This window comes from Galeopterus variegatus, unplaced genomic scaffold (assembly GCF_000696425.1).
Source record: "Galeopterus variegatus unplaced genomic scaffold, G_variegatus-3.0.2 Scaffold2086, whole genome shotgun sequence".
NCBI classification, from domain to species: Eukaryota; Metazoa; Chordata; class Mammalia; order Dermoptera; family Cynocephalidae; genus Galeopterus; species Galeopterus variegatus.
The window spans coordinates 181,460-196,370 of NW_007728197.1; the positions used below are offsets into that span (position 1 = coordinate 181,460).

Genomic DNA, 14,911 nt, shown 5'->3' on the forward strand with positions numbered 1-14,911 from the left:
TCAATGACCCTATGAATTATTCTTCACAAGATTAACTTCTTTCCATTTTATAGAATTCCATATCTCTTAACCATCAGAAGTATACACTTTTACTAGAATTCTGGGACCATGCAGAATTTTCTAAAATTCTCCCCCCTACTCAGTCCTCTACGCCACCTATCAGGCTACACGGTATCTTCCCTGACTACCCACTCACATTGATGAGGATGGGTTTGCATGCGTGCACATCACTACGTACAAGTGTTCTCGTAAGTTTTCAGCCCCTCTCTCGCCTGTGCATGTTGCACTCACCTCCACTACAGCAACTGTCACGCTGCATTGTCACTCCTAATGGGTTCTTGCCCTCCTACCCTCCCTGGGCTGAGAGCCTTTTGAGATCAGTGTCTTCGTCTTACTCATCTTGGTAACCCTCTGAGCCTGCATTATTCCAAAAAATATTTTGGGGGTAGAATTTTAGAAAATTCTGCATGGTCCCAGAATTCTAGTAAAAGTGTATACTTCTGATGGTTAAGAGATATGGAATTCTATAAAATGGAAAGAAGTTAATCTTGTGAAGAATAATTCATAGGGTCATTGACTCTGAGGTTACAGAGTTTATTCAGAACAACCACCATCACCACCACCATTAACATCACCCTCACATCTGAGGCTTGAATACGATGTCCTTAGCAAGGAAATCCCTGGGGGGACCAAGGCACAGCATTCCTGCCCTCACATGGTCTCATGCCTACCTTCACCAGTTTGGACTCAAGTTTGGGACTAGAGTCAAGCATAAACTTGATTAAGTTTAAGTAATACTCTCAAGGCATCAGAATAAAAAAGAAAACTATTTTTTTAAAAGGCGGTGGGTGGGATAAGAAAACTAAGATTTACCAACAGGGGTTTAAAATACTTCTGTGATGTCATTTTTGACTAACATTACTTTACACAGTACGGTGAATTTTCTCCTTACATGGGGCTAATTTGTATAAACTGCACTCTCTCTAGAAGGCACAAGTATAACTAGCAGTGAATTTAAGTGAAAGGACTTTTTGTTTGGGTTCGGAGTTTTACACGTGTTTTTTTCTCCCTTGTCCTATCTCCGTTTCCTGTTTTCTGCTTTCTGTCGGTGAACCTCATAAAAGTGAGGTGAAGAGGTCTTCTCTTGGGTGATTAAATACCAGTCAAGTCAAACTCCTTGGGGGAAACTATGGGTTTAAATAGTACTAAATAATTATTTATCTAAATAGTATCTACTAATTATCCAGTCAGGATTAATTGGCTTTCCACTCTCCCTACATCATTTAAAAAGAGAAGATTCCGGCTGACTGGTTAGCTCGGTTGGTTAGAGTGTGGTGCTACAACACAAAGGTCAAGGGTTCGGATCCCCACACAGGCCATCTGCCAAAAAACAAAATAGAGAAGATTCTGCACTGTGCCTTTGGAAGACATCTCTCCCTCTCATTTTTTTCCTCTTAGATTACAAGGCTTTTGAAGAAGCAGCTGAGCACTTCCAGCCTTACATCAAATTTTTTGCCACCTTTGACAAAGGGGTAAGTATCTGTGAAACTCTAATTTGAACACTTGCGTAAGCACAAAGGGTTAAAGTTCGAACTTCCCACTGCTTTTTTCTCTTCTTTTAGCAACATTAACCATCCTCCTTTGCTTGTTGCTCCACAAATGTTAGGAACATGTCAGTAAACCACTCCTGAAAGAGGGACGAGTACAAAGGTGATGAACTCCGAGGATATAAGGACATTTCTGAAGACATCCGATGAAGAGTGACAGCCCACCCTTATCTTCCCATACACTAAGGAGGAGAAAACTGTGAGCCCAGAGTGTGTCAGGCCACTGAGCCACTGCTTCCTTTTCCCTTGGGAGCTGACCTCTCCCTTCCTGGGTGGCAGACTTCCTCTCCCATGGATCAGGAGAGGGGGTAGGATGGGGAGGGGCATTGACCATCTGAAGCCCTGGGGCTTCAGAAAATTACCTGCATCCTCAAGAGATGCTGTGGATGTACTTTTCTATAAACCAGCTGCCCTTTGTTGTCTGGATGTGGCAAGTGATTTTATAAGCCAAGAACAGCAGAGACAGAGAGACCTGAATCAATGGGTAATTTACATGGGATGTACTTCAGTCCAGTACTCTGCTGTGGCTTCTGTCACTGCTAAATGGCTGCTATTTGCTGAATGCTTTCTGTGTGTTGGGCACAATTTGGTATATTTCATCTATATTATGTCTAATCCTTTAAACACCTTTGAAAGATAAGAACTCCCACTTCCCAGAAGAGAAAACAGGCTTAGAAAGGGAAAGTGATATCCAAAGTCTCCAGCAAATTAATAGTAGCACTGAGATCCCAATTTAGGATAATCTGTGCCTAAAACCTGTGCCCTTTCCTCTATCACATCATTAAATAATAGACCCTATACCTGGCCTTGTGATTTAGAGTGCACACACACACACACACACACACACCCACCGCCACCATCACCCCACACACATAACACATGCACACGCCTACTGAAAGTCCTAAATCACCATATTTGCTAGAACAAATAAATATAGGACAAACTAAGTTCTTGATCAAATTCAAGTAAAAGTTCAGCAGAGAGAGGCCTACTGAGCAGTAAGTCTGTTGGTGAGCATTGCTTGTGGGCCTTTATCCTATGTGGATTCAAGTATTCTGTGAAAAACAAAAGGAAACCAGAGGTGTTGGAGTAGGGAAAGAGCATGGTGAAAAGAGATTACGGTCACTTCATATATACATTGAACCATGTCTATGGATATGGCCCCTGTCTTCAAGCCTATAATCCACAAGAGAGGTCTATAGTCTAAGTAATACAACCTAAACTTGAAGAAAGTTTACTCTGTGAACTTCATAAAAGCGAGGTTGCATTAGAGTCAGGAGAGATCTTCAGCAAGAATATAAAGAAGAAGAAGAACAATCATTTATTAAGTACTTATTATGCTCCAGGCTCTGTGCTAAGAGCCTTACACAGGTTTTCTCATTTCATCCTCTCAATGCCCCTGTAAGGAAGAAGTAGTGTTCTCATTCTATGGAGACTGAAACTGAGGCGGCGAGAAATTAAGTGATTTGCTCATGGACACATAGCAAATCATGAAGCTTGTTATGATCTCAGGGTAGCCTGACTTCAAAGTCAATGCTCAGTGTTATTCTATACCAGTGAAAGAAGTAATATATGTAAAATGCTTAGCTGGTGTTTGGCACACAGTAAGCATTCAGCAAATGTTCGCTAGTTGTGAGTGCTGTTGTCAATAAGAAGGCTGTCATCTAGGTCCAGGAGAGGGGGAGGTTGGGGTAGTAGAGAAGCCTAAAGTGAATCCATCACTGATATTTGGTTCTGAAGGGTCAGGAGTGGCTAAGGTGGCTCCTGAGTGAGAACTTGTCTGAAAGGAAACAAAAGTCAGGCAGACAAGCTTAGCCAAGCAACAAAGCCTGAGTTCTTAGAAGGGTGGTTCAGCTCTCAGTTCAGGGCAGTATCTGTTTTCAGAAGTGCTTCCCAGTCCAGCTATATGGCTTCATGTCTGTGGCCCATGAAGAAGGTGAGGTCAGGCTATAATTAAAAAGTCAGAAAGCTGCTTTACTGAAAATTCGGTAAGACTGAGTCATAAATGCCGCTGTTCATATAGCCTTGTGGATTTCATAACATTTAAAAAGAGAAAGACACACAGAGGGGAGAGCAGTTGCACTGAGAGAACTCTGAGGCCACTCGCGACTTACAGAACTTGCACCCATCAGTTGGGGTGGGGGTTGGTGTTTTCCAGTGGGAGATAGTGGGGTCCAGAAGGCATGGCTGCACCCAGGGGAAGCCTCAGTGGTGTCCAGCAGGGGGCGCTGGAGCAGAAGAGGGGGAAAGTAATGTATGTCATAGGGTAGCTGAAAGGACCTGTTTGCACAACACTCTGTAGGGAATCTCAAGAGGGACCTAGAGGTGCTTTGTAGAGGTTTGAAACCAGGAGAGGCAAGGGCCAAGGAAGCACTGATAAAGTCACAAACATGAAGCAACCAACTGGCAGCAGTCAGTGTGACAAGGGGACCGGGGCATTGATGGGGTGAAGGAAAGAAGGGGGAAGACTCCCAAATAACTTAAAATTGCAGGTCTTGGCTTCACGACGGCAAAGATTGTGAAGACACTGTAAACATTAGGAAGTCTGGGAAGAAGAATCAATCAAGAAACGTAAGATAGGGTTATGAGGCCTATTTTCTACAAGTTGGGACAACATTCAATGGGAGGTGTCTTTCATTCATTCATTCATTTATTCATTCATTTACTCAACAGGTATTTTTTGAGTGTGTTTTTTATGCCAGGCACTATGGTAATCAAAACAGATTCCTGCCCTTCTAGAATTTAGAGTTCAATGTGGGGGAGAGAAGATGGAAAGACAGGAAGTAAATAAGTAAACAAACCAATAAATATATAAGTTGGAAAACTCTAAAGAGGGTGAGATGTCAAGGCTGCTGAGGTAGATTTAGTAGTTCCCAGCTACTGTCAATATTGGTATCCTCCAAGGAGCTCTTAAAACCATTGATCTGTGGGCCCCACCCCTGAAATTTGGGCTTTTCAGGGTTGTGACAGGGCCCAGGAATCTGCATTTTCAAAAAGCTTCCCAAGGAATTTTACAGGACACACAGGTTTGGGACCAGAACTACTGATCCTGATCCTAAATCAAGCCACGTGAAGGCCCAAACTCTCTGAGGGAGCGGTTGGAGCAAGAGAGGGTGAGAGGGCCAGGGATGGTGTCCCTCTGCTGTACCTTACAGCCTGGAAGATGTCAGTTCGAATTATCCCACATCACCTCCCACTGGCCTGTTCCTTCTTCTGTATGAGTGAACAGTTAGACAAAACACCTTTTTTGAATCACACTGGGGCCAAAGGGAGCCGTGACTATCTCAACAAAATTGATGGAGAAGATAGACTTTGAGAAGGCCTAGATTCACATTGAGTTGGTTTCACTGGCGGCAAGTGAAATGGCTTGCTAATTTGTAGAAAAATATCAAAACTTATGTACATGCAAATGCCAGAAAAATGGCATTGTACTCTATAGTTTTCTTGTCTTTGTCAAGATCTATTCCAACTAGTTTAAAAAAATAAAAATAAAAGCATGGCAGAACTCATTTGTATGAACCTACTTGGCTTTTAGTGATTGTAATTCATTCTTATAGATTGTTATGCCCATGAACCAGATCTGCTGCTAAAACAGTGCCTTGGATATAGTGGGCCCCACTAAATATTTGTTGAACAAATAAATAAATAAATACTTCAGTCAATCAAAATCACAGACACACCCACACGGCTTGCCTTGACAGTGGCTCTAATGAGCTGCTTCTTGCCTTCAGGAAGCCTTAGTTATAGCAAACTGTCACAGGGGACGAACTGATAAGAACATGTTACAGGAGGAATAAGGAAACATTTCACTAAATTATGTGCAGTGCCAGTGTAATATTTACAGGGACATGTGTATATTTTTTTTTATATTGTCAAAGAGAAGGTAATTTTCAAATGAAAAGAAAGTTGGAATACAGCAAACTGGGGATTTAGAAAGCTCCATGGACTGGGTTTGAATTCTGCCTCTACGCCTTCCAGGAGTATGATCTGGACAAATTGCTTACCCAGATTGTACCTGAGATTCATCATTTGTACAATAAGTACAATAGTAGGTCTTACGTCATACAATCAAAGTGAGAATTAAATGAAGTACTAAACACTTTGCAACAGTGCCTGGCACATAGTAAGCACTCCATTTGTCGGCTACTATTACTGTTTTTGTTCATCTGATCACTTCCCATTTCATAGAAGCACAGTTTTCTGGTCTTTAGAATATGTAGTAAGTGAACCCAAAAAACTACAGTCCAATGTCATGTGCAAGCCCATCCTACCACAGGCCCAGCTTTGCTGAGAACTGTGTGTAAACCCAGACACTGGTTGTACGTTTGCTGTTTCCTCCTCCTCAATCCCTGCCTCACCACCCCATCATCCACACCACCCCTACCCCAGAGAAGAGGGAAGAAAACTCCACACCTCCCTGTCTTAAAACAAAATCAATATGACAATGAAATCTCCATGACTGACTGTAGCTCTTAACAGGGCCTCATTTCTTTAGCTCTGAGTAGGATGCTGGGTTTTTCTTTTCCCTTAGGTACTATAAGAAATGTCTTTGGAATATAGTGACCGGGAATTAATAGCAATTGATGGCAAAAATCATATAGATACCAGTGTTTCCTCAAGATGGACCCCCTTGTGTAAGAGCTTATGTAATACCCAGCTCCTCCCCCTCCCCAATTAGTCACAGCCACCCTGGGTCACTGCGCCTGTGCCGTGGTTACCACCACAGGACGTCAGCTCTTAGGCAATTCTTCTTTAGTTTCAAGGGAACCACTGTTCATCCCTGTGCCTTCTTGGAACACAGCTCTGAACTAGAAAAGAATGGCATTTGGTTTTCTATAAAGTGTTGCACATTCCAGGCCTCTCGAATCATTTCACAAAGAGAGGTCCTGAGTTCAGCGGCTGTGCAGGCGAACACAGCAACCATTCTGCCTTGACAACAGACTGACCATGTGGCCTCATTAATCAAGAAAGAAAATATCTTCCAGGCTATGGGCTGATTGCCTGAGGTTTTTATCTCTTACAGGGTGAGCAACTCATCCTGGCTTGCTGGAGACTGTCCAGGTTTTAGCACTGAAATCCCACATCCTGGAAAAACTCTCCACTCTGAGGAAAGTAGGATGGCTGTCCACCTTATGACTGGGAACAAACGGGGCAGTTTCCAGAGCCTGACAAACTATCAAGGAAGCCTGGTACTGAGAGATCCAACCCTGGGGCCAGTGTTTCAACCTAAATAGCAATTAGGGTTTATGAGTTGTACAAGGACAGATTAATGGATTGGCTTCTGATTCTGAGTACCTGTATGCTTTAAGGGTTTCTATCGATTGCCTGTTCTATCAAAATTGTTCATGTAAATCCACACAACTCAGAACAGTAAACATACTCCCTTGGATTTGTTTCCTTCTCCAGCCCTGGCAAATACTGTAGAGTGATGGTGATTGTAGAATTAAATTTCCCACTTTTCATTCCAGCTGCTCCCTGCCCTTGCATGACCCTCATTTGCCAGATAAGTCTTTTTTCTCTTTTTTCTCTCTGTCTCTCCTTCTTTGATCACAAAAGGAGATTGGTCCCACCCAGGCCTTCGATGATGAGTTCCTATCACTTCAACATTTTATTAAAATTGTACATATGCTCTCATGTCTTTGCCAGAAAACACACACTCTTCTTAGATGGACAACCCATTGCTACTCGTGACTGACATTCAGATGAACTTTGTCTTATTTCTAACAGGTTGCAAAGAAATTGTCCTTGAAGATGAACGAAGTTGACTTCTATGAGCCATTTATGGACGAGCCCATTGCCATCCCTGACAAACCTTACACAGAAGAGGAGCTCGTGGAGTTCGTGAAGGAACACCAAAGGTGCCCAGGATGGCATGCAGGGAGTGGGGGTCTGGGGTCTGGGGAATGGAGATGAGCCTTTCATTGGTGACATTTCAGATCCACCAAGAGCAACAACCAAGACTGAGTATCCCAGCAGAGCGGAACTCGTGAGTATGGCTCTGTTGGTCATTGATAAATGGCGGGGATGTTACTACTTCTGAATATGGGTCTACACATGCGAGCAGGGTTAGACTACCTCCTTCCAGTTAGCAAATTCCCTCGAAGTCAGAGCAAGATATAAGTAAAATTCTACATTAATAATGATAGCAATTTAATGAAAGGCTTCCTCTATGCCAAGTACCATGCTAGTTGCTTTATAGAAGCTATTTTATCTAATCTCCAACCTTATGGGGTAATTATTATTATCCAGATTTTACAGATCAAGGACTTGGACTCAGAGTAGCTAAGCAACTTAGCCAAGGATGAACAATCTATACATAGAACTTCTGGGAGAGAAATAAGAGTATTTGATGCCACTTAGAGTAGCTCTAGAATGGATCAGCAAACTTTTTCTGTAAAGGACCAAATCGTAAATATTTCAGGCTCTTTGGGCCAGATGGCCTCTGTTGCAACAACTCAGCTCTGCTGTTGTAAGTGTGAAAGCAGCCAGAGACCATGTGTAAACAAATGGGTGTGGCTATGTCCCAATAAAAGTAGATTTACAGAAACAGGAGGCACTAGCTGGATTTGGCCCACCAGCTGTAGTCTGCTGACCCCTGCTCTTGACGGAGGGGTCAAGAAACGTGGAACATGGTCGTGGACTTGCTGCCTCTCCCATGCACCTGACCCCATACGTGCACAAGTGTGTTCATTGAACCTGGAGCACCATGACCCCCACACCTGGACAGTTCTAGTCCCTGCAGGGAAGTGGCACTCAGAGGAACAAGTATTACCATGTCTAAGCACCATTTGCCAACATTCAGAAAGAAATGAAACTATGAGCAAAATATAGATCCCACTTCCTCCCCCAACATCCCTAAAGGGCTTTCGATGGATGACCCTGATGATAAAACCACGCAGTTCTGGGCTAGGAAACCCAGCACTCCCTGTTTTCTCTCTCCGGTTGCCTCATTCTGGGCCTGCTCTGGGCTCTCAGGAGAGAAGGGAGAAATGCTGCTTGCCCTGGGAAGGAGCTGACCCTGTGTCCTCTGACCCATTGTTTGTAATAGACTTTGTAATCCTTGGATCAAATGGATCTGTGAAAAGGCGGAGTGGCTTAGGCCCAGCTCTCTGTCTGACACAGCAGAGTAGAGCAGCTCTGTCTCCTTAGGGAGCAGTGGGTTTCTAGGGCTCTTCATGCTCTTGCAAATGAGCCAACACCTCATTTTACATTTCATGGTGCTGAGGCCTCAGTTATCTGTCATGGTGATCCCTACTCAAGGAAGCTCCTCCTTTTTATTTTTTGCAGACCCACTCTACGTCGCCTGCGCCCAGAAGAGATGTACGAAACATGGGTAAGAAAGTGACAAAATCTTTCCTCTTGTAGAGACAAGTGTATTCTTCCAAAACGGATGCCCCTTTGGTTAAGTCCCCAAGCTCAAGCTAAGTCTTATTTGGGTGAGGTAGATGTCTAGAGGGTGGAAGATTTGAAACGTGCACAATGTCATGCACAATCCAGTTCTCCGTGGATCCAATTTAAGCCTCCGGTTCTATTCACTAGGCAAAATTACTCTGTCTCTGAGTTCATTTCCCACAGTGACTGCTGGCTTCCATTCACTGGCCACCAGAGACCCAGGCTAACATAATGGACAGAGCTCAGGCTATAAAGTCATAGACACACGGGTTCAAGTCCAGAATCTGCCACCTGGTAGCTTTGTGTCCTACCTCAAGTCACGGGGCCTTTCAGAGCTTTAATTTCCCATCTAAAATCAGGACGTTTCATGAGGGTGATACGTGAGTGATATGAAGAGTTCCAGAATGTGGTGGGTGCTCAGTGAATAAATGGTAGCTGGTTTTTCAAATATCAACTTAAGGCACTGGAAAGCAGCTGAGTAGGCTTGTACTCCAGGTCTATGTCATGGACAACGTCAGGCGGCTCCGATAGTATTAGAAAGAGGGCCTTGGGGACACACGCCCCACCCTCTCCTCAGCTTTATACAAAATTCCATAAACAATAACAACCAAAGTCTGTGGAGTATTTTTCAAAGCATTTCGTGTATCCTTTTACTTGGACCTCTTAACAGCTCTAGAAAGTGATATCGAACAAGTATTATTTTAGCTCTATTTTACATGTGGAGAAACTGATGATTGTGCAGATTACATTGATTACTCAGGGACATAACTTATAAGCATTTAGGCCATCTGGAATCAAATCTCATGTTCTCTCCCGGATGCCTCCCAGAGTGGCCACGTCCGCACAAGGAACAACTTGGGGTGAGGGATGGGGTGGGAAAGAAAAGGATTAACATGGAAGCATTTATTTAAGTAATTCTTTAATTCAGTCTGAAGTGGGGGATGAACAGAACCAGAGAGTAACTTGACACTTACTGTTTTACTGGCACGTAACTTACTAAGATGTCTGAAGGGAAAGCAAACATTTCACAAGACACTGAAGGGCAAATAACCCAGTCTGGAGGAGTGGTCTGTTTAAGAGCAACCCAGCACAACAGAAACATATTTTCCTAACATTTAAACCTTTCAAAAAATTAACCTTTAAAAGGCCTTGTTACTTGATTTAAAAATAGTAATTACAAAAAGGTGTAACAGTGCTTTAAACATAATCGCTTTAAAAATTATTTTTAATCTAAAATAATTTCAGACTTACAAAAATAGTAGTGTAAAGAATTGTTATCTCTTCATCCAGATTCCCCAAATGTTAACATTTTACCACCTTTGCTTTATCATGCTCTTGCTCTCTCTCTCTACATATATATATATATATATATATTTTTTTTTTTTTTTTTCTGAACGGTTTGAGAGTTAGTAGCAGACACAATTCCCCTTTAACCCCTAAATACTTCCTGTGTTTTCTAGAAACAAGGACTTCCTCTCATATAACCACAGTACAATGATCACTGAATATAGTTCTACTATCTAATCTATAGACCTTATTTAAATTGACCAGTTGTCCCACTAATGTCCTTTATTGCAAGAGAAAAACTTTTTCCCTGGCCCAGAATCTGATCCAGGATCTCATTCTTGCATTTGGCTGTTACGTTTCTTTAGTCGCCTTTAATCTGGAACAGGTTCTTGGTGTTTCTTTGTCTTTTGTGACACAAAACACCATTTTAAATTGAGAGTAATTATTTCTATTCTGTTCTGCTATGGCTTTATCTATAGTTTCTCTTTCAAGAGACAAGTCTGAATTACCTAGGCTCAGGAAAGGGAGAGAATACAAGGTCACGGAACCCTTCTCCCAGGGCTTTCCTTGCTGACACAGAAGTATCACACCCAAGACCATGACATTCTGCAGCTACAGAGCCTGGGTCTCCCCCTGACCAAAAACGCCCCCAAGACCTGGAACTGCTCAGAAATGCTCCCGCTCATCACGTCAGAAGCAGATGTTCAGAAAGGAAGTGCACTGTCTGGCTTCATTGAAATTCATTCTCTGCTTCTTTTCTCTTAATGAATAAGATAAGTTACAGCCTTTTTGTTGTAATATAAAATAGCAGTGATGGCTCATATTTTCTCTGTGACTACTTTTTCAGTTGTTTCTTTAATTGGGAAAGGGTGGCATATTGAATTCAACCAGAGCACTAGAATGGTTTATTCCTTCCCAACATCCTCTTCTGGAACAGCCACTTGACTTCCCCAGAATCCCTATCCAGACCTAGCCAGCCCCTCATCCAAGTCTCCAGCCGGAGAGCAAAGGCGTGACAAGCCCTTCCAGGGTCATCTTTGCATCCTTAAAAAGGAGAAGTGGAAATCAATTGGTCAGAAGGACCTCTGAGCATCCACCTCCTCCCTCCCACCGCCGCTTCCTCATCCCCTGTGCCCACCTAGGAGGGCACTGCTCCAAGAGCAGCATCTCCACGGGCCACTTGACCACGATAACTTAAACCACCAGTGTTGTGGAAAGTAACCAGTTAATGAACTTCAATGACCTATGTTCAACATCTACAACCTCAGGCATTGTAAAATATTCCACTAGGACAGGAAAACTAGCTAGGACTAAAGCAACCACTTATCTTCTTCTGTCCCCAATTGTGCAGGTTTTCTAAGCAGCAGACCATAGAACGCACCACATATTATTACTAGAGAAACTGATACCTAGTAATATTTACTGTGTGTAAATTGGAGAGCTATCTACCTATTTGTTTATTTTGAATATTCAAAGAATGTCGAGGTAAGGCAGGGCAATCCAGACCCAGTGCTGATCTGTCACTCTCCTTAGAGACTCCAACCTCCATCCTGGCCCGGTCAGTTGCTCACAGGGCATGAGAATCGGCAGTTCCTTCCAAGAATCCTCCCTTTTTGCAATAGCAACGTACTTCCAAGACAAGACCAGAGACCCTCATACAAGCCTCTAGGTCACTTTATCACACCTTAATTAGGGAGTCTGATAGCTTTAACTGCATTTTTTTCTTTGCATTTCTTCATTCAACATGAGAACAAACATTCAACAGAGACTGGAAGGAAATAGATCAAAATATTAACAGTGGTAATATATCTGATTGGTGGGTAATTGATTAGGTTAGTTTTTTCTTGGTATCTCTAATAGTTTCTAAGTATCTTTAATGAGTAAGACTTTCATTACATACTCTTTTTTTGAGTCAATAGGCATTAATAAGAATCTCTGTGCTGAACCACCAAGGTTATGAAAATTAATGTTGCTGTCCTGTCCTTAGGAGCTCAGGATGTACTTAGGATATCATTTCAAAACATATAATACCAGCCCAGTATGCTCGCTGCTATGACAGCTGTGACAGCAGAGCATGCTAAGTGCTGGTGAACTCTGAAGAAAGTATTCATCAAAGTCATTCCTAAATCTATAGCTCTTTGGGATCTTGTGCTTGGTCACTTTATACACAGGGCCCTTTTCAGCCTCTTTTAACTTAAGTAAGAGCTTCTGGTGCAAGTTCGTGACATCTTCTGAAAACCCTGACGAGGGGCAATCAATTCATGGAGGCCATTCTGCTGTTGGTGGTAAGAAAGAAAGAGTATGGGGCTGAACCCGTGGCTCACTCGGGAGAGTGCGGCGCTGGGAGCACCAAGGCCGCAGGTTCGGATCCTATATAGGGATGGCCGGTGCGCTCACTGGCTGAGCGCGGTGCGGGCGACACCCAGCCAAGGGTTACGATCCCCTTACTGGTCACAAAAATTTTTTTAAAAAAAGAGTATGGGTGCTATGGTCTGAATGTTTGTGTCCCCCCAAATTCATATGTTGAAATCCCAACCCCCAGTGTGGTGGTATTAGGAGGTGGGGCCTTTGGGAGGTGATTAGGTTATGAGGGTAAAGCCCTCATGATTGGGATTAGTGCCCTTATGAGAGAGACCCCAGAGAGCTGGTTAGCCATTTCTACCACGTGAGGACACAGCAAAAGTACACCAACGGTGAGCCAGAAAGTAGGCCTTCACCAGATACTGAATATGCCAGTGCCTTGATCTGGGATTTCCCAGCCTCCAGGACAGAGAGAAATAAGTTTCTGTTGTTTATAAGCCACCTAGTACATGTTATTTTGTTATAGCAGCCAGATTGGACTAAGACAATGGGCTGTGAGGCCAGATAGAAGTGGCTCGAATCCCACTTATGTTACTACTAGCTCTGTGGCCTTAGGTAAGTCACTTCTATTCTTTAAGCATTAAATTGTGATTTAGAGACAATATACTTATAAAGCACTTACATGAAAAGTGGCAAATGGCAGATACTGTCACCATTTTAATCATCATTGTCATTTTAGGACATAATCCCTTCCTTCAGAGAGCTTGCCAATGAGTTGAGGAGAAAAGATTCATGCAATTAAAAAGAGAATTTCCAAGGCATTGTGATCTGAAGACTAAGTGGGTGATCTGGGTAACAAAGGCTGTGAGGTTTAGAGAAAGCCCCTGATCATGCTCAGTCCTGTAGTCAGCTCTTCTCTTCCTCACTTGTGCATGCTGGAGTCTCACTGAGTAACCCTTATACCAGCTTGCCCGTGGATTCTTGCCCTGTGACTTTATTACTGAAAATATCTGGCACCTACCACGTGCTGCATCTTCACAGGTATTCAATACAGGCTCGTGAGCTGCATCTTTGAGACACACAAAGAGAGACTCTTTCCTTTGGTTACAGCTCTCCACCCAGAGACCATCTCAGGTCTGGGAAGTGACAGCCATATTGCAAGCAGTCTCTTGGAAAATGAGTATGGATTCTTAATTCTAAAACCAATTTCCAAATGCAATCTAGAAGGGTGCACAGAAATGTAGCCTGCTTCACAGAATTAACAGTGATCACTTTCAACTGATGGCAGGAGACAGAGACACAGGGCAGCCTAATGAGAACTGATCAGGGTATTCTGTCTGGCAATAAGAGCGAATGTAAAACAGTGAAACCTCAGACTTCCCTTCTGGTTGCTGTCAGATTTATGTAATAAACTGGCACACACATGCACACACACATATAGATTTGTAAAATTCAATTCCCCAGAGAATCAGACCACGGCAGTGCCCACTGTCTTGTTTTTAATAATAATATTTTCCATTTAATCTCTCTCAGACTTTTTGGAGGATTTGTCCATCCCAAACTCAAAGGAAAAAAAATTAGCATTTAGATAGGATTGCACCAGCATTAAAATCAATTGAAATGGAAACGGAGATCATGGGAGGTTTTAGATGCCTGGAGTTTTTTTTCCATAGGATGATTCTGATCTGACATTCCAGGTGCCCGATGAACACCTCTCCCCTTGTCAGCCATAATCAGTATTCACTCAGCTTTGTCCCCAGGTGCCTCGTTCTCACATACATTCCTCTCCAAGTCTCCTGAGGATCACATTTTTTATAACAGAGGCCCCCCCCCCCCCCCCGAGCTCTCACTCCTCCTGCAGGAGTAATCAATGCAAAGGAAGCAGAATGCATATGGCCTTTCTGTCTAAGACGTAGATGGACAAAATGCCCCGTTTGATATACTATGGATTTGAGAAACTCATTCTGGCTTCTTATCCTTGCCCCAGCCCCCACAGCCACACCCACTTTTTCCAGTCACACACTCTTTTTTTTTTTAATTGAAACATAGTTGATTGTACATATCTGTGGGGTACAGCATCAAATATCAGTACCTGTGTTCAATACGTGATGCTCAAATCAGGATAATTAGTATGTTCAACAATTACACAACATAATCATTGTTTGTGGTCCTTTACCAATTTCTCACTGCTCCTCCTTCCCCCTCCCCCTTTTCTATCTCTGGTGGCCCTAGTTCTACACTCTACTTTTGAAAGTTCAATGAGTTATTGTGATTGTTATTATCTCAATTTCTTTTTTGTTTATTTGTTTAATATTTTAGCTCCA

General features: G+C 42.8%; 1 protein-coding gene across 1 annotated transcript in view; it reads left to right on the forward strand.

Annotated features, from left to right (window-relative positions):
- The window catches only part of CASQ2 (calsequestrin 2 (cardiac muscle)), a 44,945-nt gene extending 34,462 nt beyond the window's left edge, over positions 1-10,483 (forward strand). The window contains exons 5-8 of the mRNA XM_008580423.1: positions 1,459-1,532; positions 7,335-7,465; positions 8,895-8,940; positions 10,460-10,483. Coding sequence (XP_008578645.1) covers positions 1,459-1,532; positions 7,335-7,465; positions 8,895-8,940; positions 10,460-10,483 — 275 coding nt within the window. The remainder of the gene's footprint in view (positions 1-1,458; positions 1,533-7,334; positions 7,466-8,894; positions 8,941-10,459) is intronic.
- The last annotated feature ends 4,428 nt before the right edge of the window (positions 10,484-14,911 follow it).